Genomic DNA, 24,603 nt, shown 5'->3' on the forward strand with positions numbered 1-24,603 from the left:
GTTCCGCGCCTGCGAGTTTCCTCTCCGTGAAACATTTATGTGAAATTTCTGCACGATCGCCATTTTGGCCAACTTGCTCGACTCGCGGAGTCTCATAAATTAATTTCTCAAATCACATTTCGCCGAAGAAGCTCACCGCCAATATCGATACACTACCGTACCCTCGCACACACGTACAAATATATACGAACATAAATACACATGTACACACACAAGTACAGATTTGCGAAGGCACCAACGAAAGGATCTCGTTGCCCTGCCAATCCTCTTTTCGAGAACATTTTCGCCGAGTCTTGCAAAATTGTTAATCCCAAGCTTTTCCAATTACACGGGCTCTTCCATGCTCCTTACCCCTCCTCTTCGCCTCTTTCCCCCCTTCTCCTCCTTTTCGCCGTCCACGTCGCGTCGTGCTCTCTTCCTTTTGGCTCTTTGTAAGCGAAAATATTCAATTCGGACGTTAAATTCAATTACAGCATTCCTGATTAATCCTAAGTATCCTCTGCCGAAGGAAGAACGCGCCCGCGTTCATCTCTCCTTTCCCCTCCCCACTCCTGCCCCCTTTGCCATCCTCGGCACGGGTTTCTTCCTTCGGACGAGCCGGATCTCTTTCGGCTTAGCCCGTCCTCGAGTTGAATAACTGTTGCGAAGGATGTCCGACCATTAAAACTTGCTCGTCCCGTTTCCACCGCGATGGATATCCGATTGTGTGCCATTCAGATTATTACGTTCTGGAATCGAAGCGAGACACCCCAAAGAATAAACAATATCGAGAATTCCGACTATGTTAACGTTCCGTAACGTTCTGTATTTATTTTTATCTGTTTATTTTTATCTGTGCCTCACATTTTGTGTTAAAGTACTGGCATTGTTTTTAATAAATTTAATTACATATATATTATATGAAACACACGGAAACACCGCGATTATGAAGTCGTTTTTAATTTGTCAAGTCCATTTTTATATTATTATATTAATATTACTATTATAAAGTCATTAAAAACTTTTTAGTGGGTTATTGGTAAATTATTAGCAAGATGTAGTTCAAACTTATTAAGTGATCCAGCTAGTATTTTCTTGGTACAATTTTATTATAATAGAATCATAAGATTAAGTTTTGATAAGGAAATTTTTTCATTTTTGTAATCTTGCGTATTTAAATCATATTATTTATCGACTATTTATTAATTATATAATTATAATAATCATATTTATATTCCAATACATATTGGAACATCGATGAATATGTCTTAAGCGATGGTTAATTAAGACGTAATCGCCTCTGTAACGTTTCCTTTGTTTTGTTACTAAAACGGTTCATTAATGCTTGGCCGCGCTTCGCAGCTTTCCGACGCGAGAGGACCGGACCACCCAGACACCGTCTGAAGAACACGACAAGATAATTCTTGCCTCTCAAAAAACTCAGCCAGTCATCGCCTCTAACTGGTAGTCTTTCTCTTAATCTTCGCCCCGTAAGCCCTCGAGTATCCACGGCCACTCGACATTTTCAGTGTTCGCACACCGACACAACAGCGCTTTCAGTCTAGTTTCGAGGGATGAATTCGACCGATATCCGCAGCATCGACTGCGATTCGACGAGCTGCTCGGAAGTGTACGATGATTCCTCGCTAGACTCTGAACCGTGAATTTTGATGACGATTTGAATTATAATTTGGAGCATTCTATACCAGTTGATATCTTTTTTCATCGTTATGTGCATTTAATTTTTTTCAATATTTAGATACAAAAATACACGTATACTTCAGTATGAAAATGTATCTTACGTGTCCCAATTTTAATTTCACATGTAAGTTATATTCGATATTCTGTTTTTCCATCGATTTCAATCAATTTGTAAAGATCAAATATAATCCAACTATAGATAATATTAATAAGTTCTAAACTAATTAATTAAATTAATAAATACACTCGCCCCTAAAATCACACCTTTGTCAAGAAGAGATATAAATAAAAATTTGTTGCTTTTAAAATTCAAAAAGTCCACCATTTATTTATTACACCAATTTCACGATCATTAAAAATCATACATGAAGTTTCAAAAGTCACATTCAATATCTTCAACGAATTAGAAACGAGCATTGGAAAAAATGAAGCGCTTATGTAGAAAAACGTGGAAAAATAATCTTTAATAATTATTAACAATTATTCAGAACGATTGCATTTGAAAACACATGATTCGAAAGGGGTGCGACAGATGGCGGCAGATATCTGGTCGGTAATTCTGGATGTGCTGCCGTCTGCGTGTCGGCGAACGAACTGAATTTCGGTCAACACTTTCCAATTCAATCGCGCAATAATGCGCCCTCAAGACATCGGCGAGCGAACATAGACGCTCACGATGTTCTCTTGATATTATTGCAATATCCCTATTAGGGCGCGTACGCACATTTACATTCCCGCTTTACGGGAAACGCGCGCTCGCGCGGAAAATTTTTGCGCGGACAATGCAGCAATTTACATCACTCCGACGCTTAATATGCAAACATTTTCTCGCGTTGATAAACGATCGGTTTGTCAGCGTTCGTTACACGCGGATTAACATCCCCGTAAAAGCGATTTTTGTAAAATGCGCGGAAAAAGCGTGATTCGTTAATTATTTCGACTGCGTCCAGCTGCGCGCTCCCGATTGCTCCTGATGCGCATCCGGATTATCGTATTGTCGTAAACGGGTTTGCATATTTTGCCAAGGCTCAGTCATTGAAATTTCCTTAAACTGACGCAGCGAAACGCGCAGTAAATAACAATTTACTACGCGCTCTGCATAATTAGAAATTCCGCGAAAATTCGCTTGCCGCGTGCCTACTAAGACGACTCTCAATTAAATAATTCACTTATAAATATAACGTGAATTTTGTACTCTGCAATGTTGCTTGCAGAAGCTAAATCTCGTTTCAAAACTTCAAAGCTGAGAATTAAATCGTGAGATCGCGTAAAATCAATCAAAATACAATAATAGCTACAAAAACGTGTATTAGATGCATGAAATATTTAATATTTTACGCTCAGAGGAACATTTTGAGAAAAAAATATAATATTGAGTTGTAACATATATTCACCCCGTTTTTAAAGTATTTTTGATAATACGAGTTGTAACATATATTCGTTATTAAAAACTCTAAACGGGCGGGATGAATATATGTTATAAACCAATAATACAGTAGGATTTATCCGATAATTAAATAACAAAATTAAACATGATTAAATCGAGTTGTAGACGCCGTTTGATTTATAGAAATTAATGCAACAAATATTTCATACTTGAATAACAGGGAGATACGTTTGCCTCTTTCTGTTTCCGATCTACGCGGCAGCGTATTGATTGCATTCCGGTTATATAAAAGGCACCTATATATAGTATATATCTTTATAGTGGAATTATCAATCGGGCACGGAGCGTCGTCTCGTCTCGCAAAGGCGCCCTAACAATGAGACAGTAACGCGAGCCACGGCGAGCTAAGGCGAATATCCTCAAGTTCATCAAAGTTCGAGGAGATCGCGGTCGCCCTTAATGGCGCACTGGATACGCCTTCAAAAGAAATTACGTAATACTTTTTCCACCGAACCGATCGCGAGCGAGAGGCCGGGAACGGGAGGAGGGCGAGAACGAGAACGGCGAAACCCCTCGTTAAATATTAAACTTTCGAGCCAGGCCTTTTCCCATAAAGGCGCTTCCGCGACCTTTACGTACGGGTCTTCTCTCCTGTTTCCTCCGTAACGACATCGCGCGATCGTCGGAAACGAGACATTTGAGAGATTATGCCAATCCGACGCCCCGCGCGCGCGAGCTTCCCTCGAAGAAAGCTACGAGCATTCCTTTGGCCGGATCGACGAAGTTTATTCTTGATTCGCTGATGCCTTCGCTCTGCGACGTTCTGCATTTAACGTTCATTGAATGAACGCGCTGCGCACGTACGTATCCGATAAATGTGACGCACGAGGCAGCGCGTAGAATTTTGCGCACGAGGGAGAGATTTTATGGAATAGTTTTTTTAAACTTGAATGAAGAATGCTTTGTCATTTTTCAGATAAGAAGTATAGTATATAGTCTTGTCAAATGTGCCGAAGTCTTAGATCTTTAATCAGAAATTCGATAAACGGCTAGATTTGCAAGTAATTATGCTGTATAAATTATAATAACGATATTTCAAATTGTGATATTTTTTATTATAATTTAATATATTTATAATAATTTCTTTATAGTTTCGAAGATGTTATTGTTCGCAAAAATAAGATATTAATATTCGGATATTATTAACAAAGGCTTTTAAACCTGTAATCAGCACGTCACGAAAGACTAGTAGAAGCCTAGAGCGGTCGCGAGTAATCGCAAATAATTGCGTCGAATATGCGAAATCGCAACAATATAGCAATATTTCAAGCCACAAATTTTATTATTATAATTCGACGTGTCTATTACAGTTTTTTGAGGACAGAGCCACAAGAGAGAGTATCCGCGATTCGGGCTTTCATAACTTTGTTTATCGAACAGACTGAACATTACTTTCGTCGTTACTTGCATGCCGATGCCGTGACGTCCCGCGGGCGGCATAAATCGCGCTTCAGCGAGAATCGCCTCCTCAGGAAGGGAGGAAGGAGGAAGGGAGGGGAAGGGAAGGTAAATGTTTCGTCGCAATCTCGTTCCCGGGACGCGCGAGCGCGGGCTGACCAGGCGCGTACACGTTCGTTCGTCCGTTCGTTGTGCATAACTGCGATTGGCCTGATTTATCGCCGGCGTGTCAGATCTTGGTCTAAGCACGTCCGGTATTGGCCGGGGGATCGTCACGTCATTCGCTCATTGTACGATCCAATTAAGGGATCCACGGGACCGGCGATACGGCAACAATCACGGTCCTTCCGTCCACGCGATTAGCCCTATTCGGAGACAACGCGTTCCCATGGATCGCCCCGGGGCATCGCGACCGGGGCTCGAATCCAAAGTCGTTCCACGCTCGATTCCTGCGACAGTCACGGCTCTCCCGCGTTATTAAATCGATCTTCTCTCCCTCCCCCTCCCCCTCCCTCTCGCTCTCTCTTCGCTCCTCGTGCGCAATTGGGGCGCTCTAATTTCCGGCCGGCCGATGTTGTCGCCGTGTCGCAAACTAGACCGATGACGATCCGACGATAGCATTCGTAGCCCGCGCGACGAGCACGATTGCCGTAACCTGAAACATCGATGAAAGATATCATCGAGATATAGTTACGGAGATGGGGATCGAAAAGATTTCGCACTTTCATTGCGATCATTTTATCGTCCTTAATGTTTTTTTAACAGGAATCAGTCGCGTTTCTAGCGGAATCGAGAATCTGAGAGGTCGTTGCATAATTTCTGTCGTATCTCGTGCGCTCATCTTCGACGCATTTGTTTTTGAGCTGCGCTGCTAGGTGCTTGCATGCCCTAGCAGCGCAGCCTAAAAATAAATCTAATAACAATTTATTGCGCGTTGAAGATAGGCGCACGAAATACGACAGAATTAATGCAACAACCTGACACTCGCTCCCAAATTCTGCTCGCAGAATATGCTTCGAGGGACGTACATTGGAAAAGTGCGGAGTTAACTGCCGCAGGAGATATTTTTCAAACTCGCCACTGTTAAATTTGTTAATTCACTACGGACAAAAAAAGAACAAATTTATCGGTTTTTGGTTTTATAATACTTTCCTTAGATTTTCACATTTCTAAGCGATTTATATGCACTCGTGCGTGCCATTGGCAATGTTTTCCAATAAAGCAATTCGGACGAAACGTGAAGGTCCTAGAGCAAAGCACTGACAATGCCCGGCGCACCTTCTGTACACGCTGCGACCGTCGATTCTATGTATATACTCCACACTATAAAGGAACGAGAGGCGCACAGTAAAAATTTATTATTCTACCGTCCCTTCGTCAATGCCCGACGTGTCCGTCGCCCCTTGAGGACGGCGATACCGTTTTAGATCCGGCTCCGGGTCCCCGCGCGGAAATATCTAATGGGACTTGGTATTCTGGCCGCTCTCTCATTATCGTATCCCGCGCCTTTTTCTTCGGCATTTTAATTGCAGCAATGGGTTGCGCGCCACCGCTAAGAAATAATTATGCTCGCCAGCGTACAACCGCACCCGTGCACACACTAACTTGCGTACATACTTTGTACACACACACACACACACATAGACATATAACAAACAAACAAACGCGCGCATATATACGCGACACCCACGCGCACACACGCGTGTGTACACCTACGTGCAATTACGTTGCGTTCGAGCGATCCTTTTCAAGGGTGGAGAACTCTCCCTCCCCCCTCTTCCTCTCCCGGAAGAGTGTGCATTTCTTGTTCGCGCGCGACCCCCATCTGGGCACGATCGCATCACGCGTGCCACGCCTCCCTAAACGACAAAATTACAGCGGCCATGTTTGCCCAAGATCAAAGATTCCAGGTGGAAACGCGCGAAGGGGGCGACCCGAAGGAAGGACGAAGGAGAGCGTGTGAGTGCGCGATCAAGATGCCGTGGCCGCGCCCGGAACGCACGCTTTTTTTTCTCATCTCCGACGCCTCGCGGACGAATCATCGTTAATGAGTCGTCTCGTATTTTTTGTACACTAAGGTGCATTAATTCGCGTGGTAGCGAATATATATATTTATTAATATTAATATATATATTATATATATGTGTATATTATAATATTATATACATGTAATATATATGTATATATATATATATAATAATATATATATATTATTATATATAGTAATATTAATAAATATTAATATAAATATTTGCTACCACGCGAATCAATGCACCTTAGTGTACATGTATCTACAAAATTGTACATGTATATGTCACCGTTAAAGTGTATATAATGCCGTTATTTTATGAAATAACTAGTTATTTCATGAGAAAAATACCGGTTCTCGGTAGTTAAAGTATAGAATACTTATATTATTTGATACTTTAACTAGTTATTCTATACATTACCTAGTTATTATACAGGGTGTCCCGGGTTTTAACCGACAAACTGCGGGAGCATATTCTACTAGTGGAAATAAGAAAAAATTCTTATATCGAGTTTGCTTAGAAATGCTTTATTACAAAGTTATAAACCAATATTGAAAAGAAATATGAGATAAGTAACAACGGAACATAGTGTAGAATTTGGAAGGTCGAGGATGTTTATGTTACGTGTATTCACATGTATTCATGTTCACTATGTTGAAACGATTCAGTATGATTGTTACTTTCGCAACAGTAGCCGTTAGATTTCAATCGTCGTGTCAACTAGCAATTACTATCAGAATGCCAAAAGTGTTTTCAAATGGGGAATACACTGATATTCATTTCGTGTACGGATTCTGTGAGGGAAATGCACGAGCTGCCGTACGAGAGTATCAACGTAGATTTCCTAACAGGAGAGTACCAGATAGATTTAAAGCAACGAATTACTAATTCAGTTACTGAGATGCAACCAAATTTTCAGGAATGTCGTACCGTAACAAATTCTGTACTACGTCGATGTCTAGCTTGTATCGATGTGCAAGGACAACATTTTGAAATGCGTCACTAAATCATTGCGTAGATAATTTATATTTTTGTGAAAAAATCCGTTGTTACTTATCTCATATTTCTTTTCAATATTGGTTTATAACTTTGTAATAAAGCATTTCTAAGCAAACTCGATATAAGAATTTCTTCTTATTTCCACTAGTAGAATATGCTCCCGCAGTTTGTCGGTTAAAACCCGGGACACCCTGTATAAAATAACGTAATTGTGCAAAATAAAGTATGAAATAAATAGATACAGGCCGAAGATTATAACTTGAGGAACTAGATAGGTTTCAGCATGGTGATATTAAACTTAATTACAATTAAATTATTACATAGATAAAACAACAAAATAACAAGAGAGAGAGAAGGATATAGAGGTGAAGATCGAGGAAGGACAGGAAGGCCACGTCATTTCTGCGTCCGACAGTCTCGAGCGTTCCCTAATAACTAATCAAGCAGTCAGCCGTAATTGCATCTTCCCCGAACGACTTGCCGTTCCCATCACGCACCATCGCACTCAGCCCTGACGTAGCCATCACGCTGCAGATTGAATGTAGAATCAGAAACTGTCGAACACGCGCGCGCGGCCGGTTAATTCGATTCACGTAGACGTCCAGAATCAACGCATCACCTATTTCTCGTCGTTATTATTATTGTTATTATACTGTCACGGCGAAGATGGCAATACGATTCTCAATGTGCTTCTGTAAAATCGATGACTCGCCTAGAATTGGTTTTCATTTTTTACATGTGAATTTTATTATTTATTGAAGCTGCGAGACCGTTTATTCAGTATATTCCATTCAATTGGGAACCAAATTTATCTTATTAATATTATCGGCTTCATGGTCTCATTATAATAGATAAAGCGTTGTCAATAATATATAAATTGGTTAATTAAAAGTAAAACCTGCTTTACTAAAAAAATAAGTTAAATCTCTCCAAGAATCAAATTAAAATTAAATTTGAATTAAATATTTGAATTTAATGCAACTATCAATTCGATATGAGAAACTTCACACCTTAAAAATCGACAAAATCATTGTTCCCAAGCTTTCAATTACCATCTATCAAAAACAATAAAGGAAAAGATGTGATAAATTACAATACTATTTATGTTTAATATCGAATTTAAATTTCTTGGGACACTGTTGCCAAGAACGATGCTAGATCGCTCTGCGAGGTCGGATTAGTGCGGGAGAAGATGCAGCTTGAGTGCCTCGAGAGGCGAGGAGTGATCTCCGGACGCTTTTGGCACTTTCCGACATTTTCTTTTTCCCCCGCGATGATGGGCCCCTACACACCTTCGCCAGGGGATCCTCAGCGTGGCCCGAGGCTAGCGAGAACGCAACAGGCCTCTACTAACAAACCTGAAGAATCTTGTGGCACTTTTACTCTAGTAGCCTCGACGCGTGTAGTGTCATACAAGGAAGCACGCTAGTTAGAACTTGCGACAGTGCCCTCGCTTCTCTACTTCCCTCACGGGCGAAGGAAACGACATCCCGATGACGATACGCCGGAACGTCAGCGTCAGCACGTCCCATAAATCGCGCTTGAGACGAGCTGTGATAAATTATATATCATCACCCGCGATAATAAGGAAGATATGAGATTACGTAATGAGTAATGCTGGACTTTTCGAGTAAAATCGAGTCTACTCGGATAATCAAGTCCTTCTAAATGCAATGCAATAATTTTATTTGATTTTTTCAGTATCTCTACTATCTCCCGAGTTGTTGCGCGTCGGTTATTTTGAACGAATGGTTTAACATGGAAAGTCCATCCATTTAATGCAAAATGCGAGCTTACCTGATATAAAGATACCTGATTCCAGATATTTGTTGTAAATATTCTAATTACGATATAACGTCACATATTGCTATCTACGAAGATAACGATGAAGTACCGTCGAATTCTCATCAATGATAGCGACGAGTAGCAGAAAAAGATTGTGCGTCAATTCAAAATGAAGCACTGTTTCCTTCGTATGATTGAATGCTACGAATAATAATAATAATTAATATTATTATTATAAAATTCAAACAGCATATATGTGTATGCTTACGTTTCAAAGTGGCGTATATTGTCACGAATAGCAAGATGATTATATTATTGTCTAAGAAATAAAAGTAATGTGCTTTGTTAGAATTAAAAGTGCTTTGTAAGTGCTCCGTAAGAATTAGAAGTAATATGAAGTGAAGATCATTTCTTTAATCAATAATTGAAAAGATCGATGTGATAATGTTGACTTGTTAGACCGTTATCCTAATCAATAAAAAAATCATATTATATTCTGATTGTCAAACACGATTTATTTTTCCTAAAAACTTCAAAATTAAAATCAAAATTTTAAAAACCAGCATACAGAGACTTTTTCTAATTAGCAATAGATATACTGACGTAACAATAAGTGATAATAAGTGATCCACATAGCTACTGTCTACTAACAAGGAAAGGTTTTTAGGTGTTACACTCGGATTTCAAAAATTTTTTGCATGCAGGTAGGGAGGTCCCCAAATAGGTGAAAAATTATAAAAGTAGCGGCCCAAATGCATATTTGCGCGCTACGTGCGCAATTTTCGATGTTAGGTTAATTACTCAAAAATGCTATTTCCAATCGAATTCTTTACATTTTTTATTTCACCTAATGCACAACGCTTTAAAAAGAAATCAAAACCAAAATTAAAACTGAAAGAATTAAAAACCTCCCTTGACCAGATCTTTTATGTCCTCGTTATGGATTCTGATCAAATCTATTTAAAGTCGCATACAATAAATCACGCAGAAAGAGCAAACTACGATTTGCGCAATGTACAATTATTCCAAATTGTGTGCATTGGCAGTTGCAGTAAAAAATTAAAAAAGTTACGATGCAAATACCGTTTTTGAGCAATGGGCCTTTTATACGCACTGTGCTCGCGCGGCACGAGATTACATTAGACGCTCGTATTTTCTAAACACACACACGCGCGCACACACAACAAGTACACACACGCACACAGAAGCACATACGCGCGCGCACACACATACACACACACATAAAATTATTCAAAGCAATATAAATGTGCATTAGGTGAAATAAAAAATGTAAAGAATTCGATTGGAAATAGCATTTTTGAGTAATTAACCTAACATCGAAAATTGCGCACGTAGCGCGCAAATATGCATTTGGGCCGCTACTTTTATTTTGTTCTTCTATTTGGGGACCTCCCTACCTGCATGCAAAAAATTTTTGAAATCCGAGTGTAACACCTAAAAACCTTCCCTTGTAAGTAAAATATCTTAGACAGCGAAAGAATAGTGTTGTGGTTTTTAAGAATTAAACGCCCTTCACCGCTGCCAGAAAGCTCAAAATCCAAATTTTGTAATAAGTAGTGGACAATTTTTTAGCTAAGCAGTAACCGAAAACCTTAACGCAATGTTAACAGTCTACCAAACCGACGGTTACCGCAGACACCAAAGGAATCGCACTGCGTTCTGCGGATTAAGCGCAATTTCTCTCCATCTCTCTTTCTCTCTCTTTAAATCGTCTATTGAAGAAGCATCCCTTCAGCCTCCGTGAGTTCCCCGAAAGTACTCGAAAATTATCCTCGCGCGCGCGATCCCTTTCTGACAGGCCAGCAATTTTAGCGTATCATCTCCCGATTAGCGCGAGGGCGAAGGGTGTTTGCGCGTCTTCGCGTGCTCTGGGAATTTCGAAAACGCAGCCACACTACCGCCACTACGGCTCCAGCGGAAGTGACGTCCGCGATGCATCGCGATGGAAGAGGGAGGAATCGCTCGCGAGGGACGATCGACGCACCACCGGTTGTCCTAGTCATGAATATTAATGTGCTGAAGCAGCTAAGCGGAAAGAGAGCGAAAGGGTTCTTCGCCCTCTGCCTCCGCCTATCTATCAATTCTCAACTTCTGCAATCTGCATCGGCGGGCGGGTCGGGCGGCCACTCGGCCCCCCTTCTCCTCGCCCCCCCCCCCCGGTTCCCCGCGTTTCCGTTATATCGGCCGGGAGATTACGTCGCGCGGTAACGATTAGGAGGTGGAAAGGACCGGGATCCGCCAGCGGCTCTGCCGGGAAATCCATTACGATATTATGTCATTTCCTCGTCGGTGCTCGATCGGTCGAGCTTTTGTGGCTTCGTTACGCGACCAAGGTTCCGGGCCAAGCAGATCCTCCGCTTTTGGTCTCTGATGAGCGCTGCTACCACTCCGCGATAAAAGTCCTATTCACCCGGCATTCGACGTTCGCGTTTGGAAACGGTGATTCCTGAGAAATAGCTGCTGCTGCCGTTATTACGTAGATTTTATGAATCGTTCTGTATTTATGAACGTCTTTTTAGTTTTTGTTTATCTTTGGAGACTAAATTAAAATATGAAAGAAACTTGATGTTAATTGAAATAAAGTATAAAGTTATTCCAAAGAATATTCCAAACTCTCCTCGTTCTAATTTGCAATGTGCGCTGCATTCTTGATAAAAGTCTCTTTTCGTGAATTCCTACTTAAAAATAGTAATTCCTGAGCAAATTTGTTTCTATTATTATTATAATTTTGGTAATCTTTCTATGTTCGTAGATCGTTTTAATATTAATTTCTTTAAAATGTGAATTAAAATTGCTTAAAGCGAAAACTTAAATGTTCGAAATCCTTTGTTGTAATTCTTGTCATTATTACTCTCGATGAAGGTTTTCATACTTACAAAATCTCGATGAAATGGTTTTGTCATCATTAACGTATAAATATTGTTAATCGTTTTATATCTTTTTATATTATATATTAATCACAGTACATATAAATTTTCCAAGATTCTTTCCAACTTTCCTATACATATAAACAAAATTAAAGTATAACATAAAATGTCCTACAGTAGAGAATAAATACAAATATGTTTATCACACAAATCACACGTGTATGTATGGGTGTAATACAAATCCTAAATTCCATTGCAGTAATATAGCCGGAAGAACTTCCCGATGTATCCCTCGATGTATTCTTCATCGATATATGCATACGTGAGAGTTTTGTCTCGGCAAGTTTTTAAGTGCCGCCACGAGCATCGCGTCGTCTTGTAGATCCTCGCATCCTCCGTCGCAGATAGAGTATTAATTTCGAATGCTCGCGTTAATCGCTCCGAGGATGGCGCGGGGAAGGATGGCTATATCGCGCGCGTCTGCATATTTCGAGTCCGCGAGATCCGATCCCCCGGATGGGAGGGTGGCTGACGCGCAGTACGTAAAGTTCGAGTGCAGTGAGTGAGTAAAGATGCACGCGTGTCGATGCGCGAGCTAAGGGGGCAGCAGAGGGGACAAGTGGGATAGAAAACGCGCATCTCGGAAAAATATTTTTCCATTCCCGCGTTCCCCAGCCTACCCCGCGCGCTCATCGCTCCCGCACGACGGGCGCGTCTCCCTTTCCCTTACCGCCCCGCACTCCGTTAGGCGTTTCCGCGTCTATTATGCGCGTTATACTTGCCGTAGGTAGTAGAACCGATTCTCCTCCCCTCCTCCCCCCCCCCTCTTCCTCAGACAGTTACGCGCATTTTATGCATTTCGTCCGAATGCAGGCGCGGCGCGGTTGCGACGACGGTCTCGCGGAAGAACGTACGATCGGTAGAAGGGGCAGAGAGGAGAGGGCAGGGACCAGGGGGGAGGACGGTTGGACGAAGAGTGCACCCAGAGTGCGCGGAAGAGGGCGGGGGGTGGGCGACATCGGCGGATGGATGGACCCGCGGCGAGAGGCTGGGGCCGGGGAAGCGGGCGCGGGGACGAGACGCGCCACGCTATATCAAGAGGCTACATATAAAATCATAAGGCACCCCTCCCCCTCCTCCCCCCGCCGTCCCGCCGCCGCCGGCGCCGCGGGTGCCACGCCCATCACCCCGCGCGTCCACCAATCGGCGGCGAGTGCATTTAAATCGCAACCCCCGGTTGCATTGTCGACTCGCTCGCGTTTTTTTCGCCGCGGGCGGAGTGTCACGGCCCCGAGCGAGCGAGGGCGCGCGCCAGCCGCGGCGCGGTCCGCGCCGGCATCGCACAACGCGGCGCAACGGGAATATGAATATTCTCCCCGGCCTGGGGCCGTCGGATTCACCCCTCTTCTTCATCCTGCAACCCCATCCCCCAGGCAGCTCGTTCTGGCCCCGTATGCCACGCTGCCTCCCGGCTCGCCAACCCCTTTCACGGGATGCACGCGTGTGCCGTACGCGCCCGTGTACTTTTTATTTACCTGTGTACGCGAATCGGCCATTCCCATTCTCGTTCCCTTCTTATATGGCGAGCTACACCCGTGACGGGGAGCGGCGGGATTGGGGAAGATGGTAGAGGGATGGGCGGCAAGGGGGGAGGGGGTAGAGCGCGAGAAGCGCTCTCCCAGGAGCACTCGATAGTGTTGAGGATTCTTAAGGATGGCACACCTATGGAATCTGTAAAGGATTGATAGTTTGCGCCGGTAAGGGTCGAGGGAATGCGGCTGAAATCCGAGGTAAGATCTGTGCGAAGGATGCATTTTTCTATCCGGTTTTTTTTCAATAATATTGTCACGTCTGAGAAATGTCGCATATGTCATATATAGTTTATAAATTGATCTCTAATAATCGAAACGATCGTTAAAATATTAGTCGTGCAAAATAAGCCGATGCCAAGTTATTATTGGGTCATTAAGTATGAAACTTTACAAATAGAACATAAACTTTTGCATTTTTTGGCACATGGACATGATTTATTTTCAATCGAAGTATGCGCCCATGTTATCTACACACTTCTGCCATTTTAGTGGTAGTTGGTCTATGCCTCTACTATAGAAGCCAGGAGTACGGGAATCGATGAAGTCGCGGAAGGCTGTTTCGACTGCCTATTGAGAATTGAAGAATTTTCCCACCAAGAAGTTGTCCAAATTTCGGAAGAAGTGATAGTCGGTAGGTGATAGATCTGGTGAATATGGTGGATGATGGAGAGTTTCCAATTCCAACTCCTGTAGCTTTGCCACGGTCAGTCGTGCAGTGTGCGGTCGAGCATTATCATGCAACAGGATTGGCATTGACCGGTTGACCAATTTCGGTTGTTTAATAGCAAGTTGTTGCATCATTTCGTCCAGTTGCTTGCAATATACTTCAGCCGTTATCGATGTACCAAGTTTCATAAAGTTGTAGTAGATAACACCTGACCTGGACCACCAAACAGTCACCATAAGCTTCTTCTGTGTAATGTTGGGTTTCGCGTGATGTCTCGGTGGTTCATCAGCGTTCAACCACTGATGTGAGCGTTTACGATTGTCGTAGAGTATCCACTTTTCATCGCAGGTCACAATTCGATTAAAAAAAGATTCATTTTTGTGACGGGAAAGCAAAGAAAGTGAAGCCTCTAGACGTTGCGCCTGCTGCGCATCGGTCAATTCGTGCGGGACCCATTTGTCCAACTTCTTTATCTTACCAATTGCAGCTAAATGAACCAATATGGTAGGTATGGAAACATTGAATATCGATGCCAATTCACGTGTACTTTGAGATGGATCGGACTCTACTACGGCTCTCAAGTGATCATTATCCACCTTCGTCTTTGGTCTTCCACGTGGCTCATTAGCGAGGCTGAAATCTCCATCTCTGAAGTTTTTGAACCAATTGCCCACCGTTGCTTTAGTAGTTGAACTTTCACCAAATACAGCGTTGATATTACGAGCTGTCTCCGACACTGTGGTTCCACGGCGGAACTCATATTCATAAATCACACGAATTTTGGACTTTTCCATAGTTCTATAAAAAAGAATCCACCAATAAAACTAATGAAGATATTTGAACAAACAAATATGACGTTTGAAGAGCGAACATACATCTATCACACTAACCTAACCTGATACTGACGTCTGGCGCCAAATTTGAGATAACAAATGTTAAAGATGGCGCTTTTACATTTGTAAAGTTTCATACTTAATGACCCAATAATTTGATTTATATAAATAATTATTTAAAATGCTGATATCTATTTGTAAGAATTATGTGATCTTGAAATGCTGCCATTAACATTTATAACAGAAATTTTTTATTAAGAGTTAAGGATGATTTTTATTAAATTAAGCATCAATTTGCAAAAAGCACTAATGTAATAAAATATACTCATATAGCGTCTATCACAATTTTTGTACATAAAAATTTATAGAAAACTATTGGAAATATTAAAGACAACACACACATGACCACAGTAACAATATTAGCCTCTCAAAAATCAGCTCAGTTAAATCAAGCATAAATCAACTATAGGTCGATCAATAGATATATTCGAATATACATGTACAAGATAAAAACAAAAATACAAGAATACATAAAATAATGGAAACTTTCCTTCAAATTTTTCAATTTTAACCCTTTAACGCTTGGAGTGTACTGCTAAAAATTTCTTATAAAATCCAAAAAGCTTTATTACAACAGCATTCTGCATATAAGAGACATTTGTGCAAAACTAGCAATCGATCCTTTATTTTTACAAAAACTTGTTTCAAGTTAACCACATCTCGACTACAAAACTTTGAGCAGAGGTTTGATTAAACTGCGTATATATCACTTGAGCTGTTAAATGTTTTTAATTTTAATACATAAATCTGTAATTTTAATTTCTGAGAATTAATATCTGAGCACGCTTCTCGATAAATCATATACATGTAAATAATTAATTTTGTACAATAAATTAAGGAATATAGAAGAATAAAAGATAACTAAATTTTTTAATTAAAACAAAGTAGTCAATACCATACATTACCATGCATTACATTTACATTATATATTATAAACGAATCACGACGAACTTCTAACAAAGTGACGAACAAGGCCACAAAGCGAACTCGACATGATCCTAGTCGAATGGCAGAGTAAACTAGTTTGACTCATTGACCGCATAATCTCGTTGTGACTGATCTAGCATCGACGTCTCCGGCTCGAATGCGATTTTCGGGCACGATTGAGCCCGCATTTCGACCGGTTTCGCGGATGATCGGCAACGATGGCGACGAAAAAATGATGAAACATTTTGTAAAATTGTCGGAAGGGCGCGTCGAGAGTGCCGAGGGAGACCCTTATCCCCCGTTCCTCGCGCTGCCTATCTTTAAGCACATTACTCTAAAGTTCCCTCTGTCCCCTCCCATCCCCCTTTCCACCCCAACCCCCTCCGTCGGTTTCCCTCGCAGCATCCATCGTGCGTTCATTTGATTTCTTCCTCGTGCGGAAATGGCTGAGCAGCCATTTGCGCAAGACTTCCGGCCGACTGGAGACAGAAATGGAGTCCCAGCACGGGAGAAGGGTGGCCGACGAAGAGCGACGGGGGTTGCCGTCGGGATATAAAATTGCCGTTCGCGAAAAATTGATAATAAATTTGATAAAACCGGTTCGCTGTTCTGGTAATCGAATCAGATGAAATACCGAGGCACCTTGTGGACGTATAATAGCAGGACTCGTCTCTCGTCCTATTTATGCTTATCACATCGCTGACGTCGCAACCGTCGGTGGAGTTTATATTAGATTTCTGAGACCCGTCGTGTCCTCATTAACTGAATGATTTTGTCGAAAAAGGATTTTTTGTCGGCGTAAATTGCGTTGAACGTTAGACTGAGTATCTTGCTTGTTCATGTAATAATGTTACATCATATAATGTCTACTGGCGTTTTGGATCCCATCAAATAAACGGAACATAGAATATAAATGTAAATAAATTTCTAGTAGTATTCTATGTATTAACACATTTTTTAATGTTTTTATAATAAACTTTGCAAGCGGTTATTTATTGTAAAACACGTTGAAAGAGTTCATGGCAATGTAATTTACCAATTATCATCATTATAAATTGTTTGAGGAAAATTGACGTTACTTAATTGGCATTTCTTACTAATGTTAATACTTTTTGATTTTACAATTTTTTAGAATTGAAATGCGGCATATAGTTCGTATTGTATTAAATTTAGAAAAATTACGGTAACTCTGTTTCTTCTAATCCTTTCATTCTGCTCTAAATGTCTCTTATTCTATTCTATATTAGAAGTAAACTCAAATTTAATCTTTCAAAGAGATTTTATTTGTAAATAAGTAAAAACTTGCTCTGTGTATATGTCTCAAGAATTAATAAATTTATTAATAAAGATTAATTTTATATTTTATAATTATAAGTAGCTATATAAAATTCCACAAATACTTTTTTATAACTGCTCTTAAATCTAAAATATAAAGCTTATATTTAATTCCGACTATTATCTGCTTTTATGAAATTTTAAGAACATTTTAAGAATATTTACGAAAAAATTTATATATTATAAATTTTTAAATGACTGAATTATAACTTCCATAGAATTGTTGAATGCATAAGATTCATACACGCAATATTACGGTATTATTGCGTCGGTTTGTTGCCCGAGGCATTTTCGTCACCGCGTTTACGATCGCCATTTTGCCCTTAATTTCTGGATCCAATCAAAATGACTCATGCTCACTTCGTGAGGCAGTTCGACCACCCTCGGGACATAGTAGTTACGAGTGATGCAATTACGTTTAAACGCTAACGAGCTAACTCTCGATAGAAAATGGCTGTATGCTCCGTTGCCTGCAAACAGTAAAGCCATTATGTACGTGGTTGCTTCCACCCTTCTCTGCCTCATAAATTTTTTACTCCGTACATGAAATGTTTTTTATAACCGCGTAAATAATATCTTGATTAAAACAACAAGATCTTATTAAATTACTTTAGAGAAATACAGTCGAAGTGTATAAAAATTTGCTCAGAAATATTTCTTTTCTCTAATCTACAAAATTCAGCGCGATGACAATAATAATAACAACAGTTAAGTATTTACAATAATTATTTACTTACGAAGCAGAATTTTTGTGCGTAAAAGAAAGTATCTCAACGAAAATATTGGAAGAGAATAATTTTTATTATAAAAGAGAAAACATTTTTTCTGTCCAAGATTACAAGATTCAATTCATGAATTATGGACATTTGATGAAATAATTATGCTTATAGTTCGTGTCTTATCAGCAAGTGAAACGTTAAGAGCGGAAGATACGCTTAATTATAGGAAGCTGTAGTATCCTTCAATCCGAGAAGCCAAGCCAGATTCGTTAACCTTTAAAATAGCGATTTGATTACAGATTGGATCGACGTCGTGCCGCACTCCGTATTCTCGATAAGAATCTTACGAGCCAAACGGCCCTTTTAATTGACCGCTCGATTTCTCGTCAAGAAAGAGTCCATTTGGGAAATTGCTCAAATTTTGATCAGCAATTTTCCGGAAGAGTCTATCTACCGAGAATGAAAGCCGCCCGAAGGAGAGCACGACGACAGAAGCGGAAATAAAATGAGAGCAGGAAGCGCGGTATACAGGGTGTCTGACGGAAATCAAAATGTACGCTCGTCTTGGACACAAAATGGGGAATAAACGAGACAGTATTTCAAAACAAAGAGCAACTCAAAATTAATAATTCAGGTTATACGCTACTTTGTAATATCAGGTGTATGCAACAATTCTTCTCTTTTTTTAGCGCTCTGGAATTATTATTGAACCTTCAAATAATTCTCGCTCTTTTACGTTTTTCAAAAGTTGGCATCGAAGTTTGTAAAACTTCATCATTTGTCATGATTTAACTTTGAAAAACAGCAGTGAACGCGATGAGCAATGAAAAGCTACATATGCTTCTCATATTCAGCAAACAATTTTGGACTTGAGCTGCAAGATTTTTCCGCATGCGGCGTATCCATCCAACTTGACGCCTTCGGATTACCATTTATTCCAATCAAATACGGGAAAACTTTTTTTGCAAAGACATTCAACATTCGTCATCAAAAGTGGCAGGAAATCGTAAGAAACGAGGACAAATATTTTAATGGCAAAATTGTATTGCATACATCTAAAGCGAAAAATAATTAAAACTTTTGCATACAGCTAATATTTTCCGTACTTTCTAACTCGTAATGATCACTATTGAACACTTCAAGACTTACGAAAAAAATAAAGAAAAAAAAGCGGAGAGATTCATCAGAGTTTGTCATATCAATCTCGTAACTTACACTGAAATGCTTGATGCGATCGAGATGTAATTGTAAGTCGACCACGAAATTACCGCATAACAGCGTTCATTACCAATGTCCACGTGCATCGGGACACCCTGTATCTCCAGCTCAGAACTGTCAAAGGTTCGATACGGAAAAGTCGTTGTGTTCTCGCCATTGTCGCGTGTCCTCGTCTGCGGATCCTGAGGGTGCTATCGTGGTAGCGTGTATCCTACGGCCGATGTCCTTTCGATTCCGCACGAATTTCCCCGCGGCCCACCCCGCGCGCGAAAGGGAGGATTTTCACTGAATGCTTGTCAGGAGCAGAAGACATCTTTTGTAGCGGGCTAGTGGTCCGGAGAAAATTGTGTGTTGTACTCTTCGATATCTCGCGAATGAAGGCGCCCTCCGGTCCTTTCTTCGTTTCCCCGGCTAGACTCTCTCGTGCTTCTTCCCGGCTTTCTTCCCGAGACTTTTCTTCCCTTAAGTGTGATTTCGTTATCTCTAATGTTGTCTCCTCAATACCGCGTGTAACTTTGATTAATCAAATGAAGGCTACGCGAGCCTTCGAGAAGTACATCTTTTCGTGTAAAAGCTACGCGGAAGGAATTAATCATTAGTTTGTTATCGCGTTTGTTAAATTGACAGTAAAGGTTTTGTTATGCATGATGAAAATGTATTATGGCTTGCTGGATGATTGACATTAGTTATATGTTATTAATTTCGCTGTCGGCAGTAAATTTACAGTAAAATTGGCTCTGACATCTTGAATAAGATAGAGGATTACTATCAGTTCAAATCTGCTACGTATCTAAATGAATCATTGGCTTTAATTATAATGGTTATAGTCATTGATTATTGCTGTCCACAAATTTAACAGCTATATTTTATAAATTAATTTCTATATTTCTCTGTAGTATGTTATATTTAATCCTCTTTTTTTAATAGTATTATTTCTATATAAAAAGAGTTTTATCTTTCAAAAAATATTCATCTAAGTAATATTGTACTTTCAATACTTTCAATAAGATTGAATAAAAGATGAATCCCAAATAAAAACCACAAAATATTTTTAAGAAAACTTTCTTTTCAAAGCAGAGAGAAAGAATGACAATCCGATCACTATTAATGTTGCTTTTACCACGCTAGTCACACTGAGACAGTTGAATACAATATAAAAGCATACACAAATTCTTTCGACATCTTCGTTTTCAAATTTATTTTGAACTCGCTTACTCTCGCTTGTCAAATTTTCAATTAATTGTTTTCCTGCATTTTTCACTTGAATCTTAAATCTAGATTTGATACTTTGTCTGCATTTTCGGTTTTATATATCAGTTTCTATATTTGAATTATAGATATGGAAACGTCCTCATCAAAATTTTTATCTTGTGTTCGTTGATAACATCTTGGACCTTCTTAATTGCAGCATCTCGCTGAGATATTGCTCAGTAAAATATTGGGGCTGTCTATGCCGATGAATTTTTGGATGCCATCGCTGCCTGGTTTCCTCTGAAGATTTCATATGCGGCATTAACATTACCGAACACTGGGGAGAAACTGGTGGCATCCCGAGCAATGAGGGACCAGGAGAGGCGAGAGACGGTAGAATAAACATAAGGCGCGCAAGGGGAGCGTGTTAAACATGTCCGTTGCGATAATAGCTGCGATTAGAGGCGCATATGGATGCGCGCGATTTTAATGCGGCTCTCAAATTCGTGGCTGCTCCATATGTACACGCCACCGTGTGGGGTCGGTCAGATAAAGTTGTCGGGGCTTCGGCAAAAGCGACGGCGAATTTTAATAATGGATTTATGCGCATATGTCGAGCGCGAACGCGCGCGTTATTATTTTTTTCACGGCGCGCGTCACAGCCGGATGATGATGCTTAGCTTCACGGAGAAATTTTCACGCTAGATGCGACTTTCTTTGGCGATGCGACTTGGTCGAAGTGCCTCCGTAATAGTCGTGCAAGAAGCACGCCGCCATCTTGAAATCGCGGCAATCGCGATGCAGTGAGATTTGTTTCTTCAATTTTCCTTAATTATCCCTTTGGACGTTTTGTGCTAATTCCAGAGATGGGAAATGATAAAAACGTGGGAAAGTAGTATAGAATCGAAGATTTTGTCTTTATCTTTTGTCATTTATTCACTCACACTTACTGTGTACTGCTAATACACATATACTATTTTATATACATATGTGGGAAAACACAAGCGCGTTTATAGATATAATATAAATATGAAAAACTTGATAAATAATTTATTTCGCGCTTTTTAAATATTATATGAGTTACGTTTTATGTAATATGAGTAATAACTGATCTATTATCTATTATAAAAAATATTTTTAAGTTATAATCTATTATAAAATCTATTATAATCTAATATAATCTATTATAATATAATATAATATAATAGATTATTTTATAATAGATTATTATAATGATAATAAATCCAATCTATTTAATCTAAACTTAATCGATACCGCTCACGTTTTTCCGCCAAGTATTTTCTTTCGCATCTTTGATACTCTGACCCTTCGTCTCCCTTCGTCTTATTCATAAACTACAGCGCTTCGCCATTTTGTGATTAAGGCTTCAATCTGAATCCTTAAGTCATTTATAAGTTTATAACCCTCGCCTCGTTCCGTCACATTTCTAAAGGGTTCGTTCCCTCTCTCTCTCTCTCTCTCTCCCCCCTCTCACTCTTTCTCTCTTTCGAAAGAACCCCTTAAAAAACATTTTTTTACTAATGGCTCCGGTCTGCCAACCCTTCGGTCGCTCGTTCGGTCTAGGCGCGGCCCTAAACTAACCACCCCCTTTACACTCCCCTTTTGTGCCCGTATTTAAATGAACGTAGGTACATGAAGCAACCCCCGCACGCGTACGACCGTACAGTAGTCAAGAACGAGTGCCTGTAATCCGGTGAACCGTTTTCGTTCGCCTCCGGAAGGAAAACAAAAATGGAGGACGGTGGAACGCCTACGCGAGACACAGTTTGCCCGCCAGCGACTTGCATTTTCATCGCGAGTACTTCAGGGCTAACGCAGCGTCGTGAGGGTTGTGCGATAATTAATGGCTACCGTTGCGTATATCGCTTTTTTTGAAAAAGTAATTCTGCGTTAATAAATAAAAACATGACGTTATGAGAATTAAATAAATGAAAAAATAATCAAGCGATAAATTTATTTTGAGTGTTAAAATCGAACCTTATTACACAAAATCTTTTCTCAAAATATTTATTGTATTTATATTTCCAATTTAAACTTTACTGTCTGCTGAAAATTGTTTTGTGCATTACTATTTCCGCATAGGTATCAGAAATATCTGGCTTCAATTAACAAAACTAAGATTTTAGATTAGGGTAGAATTGTGTTAGTGTACTGACGTTGTACAGTTTCGCGTCTCAGTTACTCGCTTACTCGCGCCTGTCATGTTTTATGAAGTGCTATGGCCATGTCTTTCTGATAACTAGAAGAGATGACTATAGTAGCCCCAAAATTGGTCACCCGAATTATTATTAATATTATATTTTTACACAATTTTCCTCTGTTTTTAGATGCTGAACAAATACACACTTAAAGCAGGCAGTACCCGTGATAGGTGGAGAGAAAAAAACTATTAATAACTTTTGTTAAAACCTTTTCTCTAAAAAATATAAGAAACAAATATAAGAAGTGTGCTTAGGCCTAATTTTAGTCTAGAATAATTTCTCTTCTCTCTCTTGTGTTTACTTCTACATTAATTTTAAGATTGCCCAACTAATTTCGTACTTCCCGAGAATATGGAAGAAATGACCAAGATTCTTGCATTTCTAAAAACAATCAGTCTGCATGAAATGCATATAATGTAAATAGAAAAAAATTATGTATTTTACAAAATTGATACTTATGAATAAATAAATGGTCACAATTATTTCTCTCTCTATGCAAAACGCTATTTCTTGGCCTAAATTACAGCAACCAGGCGACAAGGCGCGTCGAATAATTTTGGATGTGCTGAATTCTCGAGCGATGGCAAAACGATTAAAATAAACAGCGGGTCAGGAATAAAACCCGATTCAATATTCGGGAAATGTTAAGTGCTAAAACCGCACGATAACACAGGGAAGTTTCAGGAACGAAAGTCGGGAGCCGACCTCGCGACGACAGCTTCATGCAAATGGTCGCAAACACCCCCGAAGTCGCCGTTCACCACGAACGAAGAATTCCCTCGTAAGTCGGCTCGTTAGCTCGTTATTTAGGAGCGATTTACGCGCGCCCGCCCAGCCTCCCACATAGTTTTGGATCCTTGAGTAATCGCGGCCCTCGCCATTTGACATTTAAATTCGATAATCGCATTTTCCGCGCAGCGTGCGGGGTGGCCCTCACCTCGACAAGACGAGGAGCATCGGCGGGCCGCCATAGTAATCCGCATGGCATCCTCCCCCTGCCATGTTGATTTTTGCCAGGGGCCTCCCGCGCGAAGGGTTTCTTTGCGTGTCATCGCGAAAAACAGGGTGTACGAGAAATAAATCGGCCATATCATGTTACTTAAAAATGTTATATAATAAAAAAGCGCAGTTCTAAATTAATTTTAAAAATATATTTAATTTTTTACATTACTCGAGATGTTGTTTATTTCTTAAATGATTACGAATATACTTATTGCGCAATTCTATGTGTAATAATAAATAATTTGTGTTAGATTGTATAACAATATTTTATAACTTTAATTACGTTTTATTATATTAGTTAATAATCCTGCTTAGTTTTGATAAGTTTTGAATTTATTTATCAAATACAAACAAAAACAATACAAAAAGATAAAACACACATAAATGAATGTATAACTTATATAAACATACTACGCGATACTATACATATAGCTTATGTATATAAAGATAGTTTTAACTCAACATGTAATTTAATGAATGTAAATTAATTTAAAAAACATTTAATTTAATTAATGTAATTTAAAAAAGCTGTAACGAATTTTAATCAATTAATTAAATTTTATGTATTTATATAATAAAATTTAAAAAGCAATTAGCAAAATTGCTTGTC

General features: G+C 39.8%; 1 protein-coding gene across 1 annotated transcript; it reads right to left on the bottom strand.

The window, feature by feature from the left end:
* Positions 1-14,803: 14,803 nt before the first annotated feature.
* On the bottom strand, positions 14,804-15,142 carry LOC113562439 (histone-lysine N-methyltransferase SETMAR-like; the record flags this gene model as incomplete). Its single annotated transcript, XM_026971888.1, has 1 exon — positions 14,804-15,142. A coding segment is annotated over one exon (339 nt), but the record flags the coding sequence as incomplete, so codon positions are not given.
* Positions 15,143-24,603: the final 9,461 nt, after the last annotated feature.

Source organism: Ooceraea biroi, chromosome 1, assembly GCF_003672135.1.
Source record: "Ooceraea biroi isolate clonal line C1 chromosome 1, Obir_v5.4, whole genome shotgun sequence".
NCBI classification, from domain to species: Eukaryota; Metazoa; Arthropoda; class Insecta; order Hymenoptera; family Formicidae; genus Ooceraea; species Ooceraea biroi.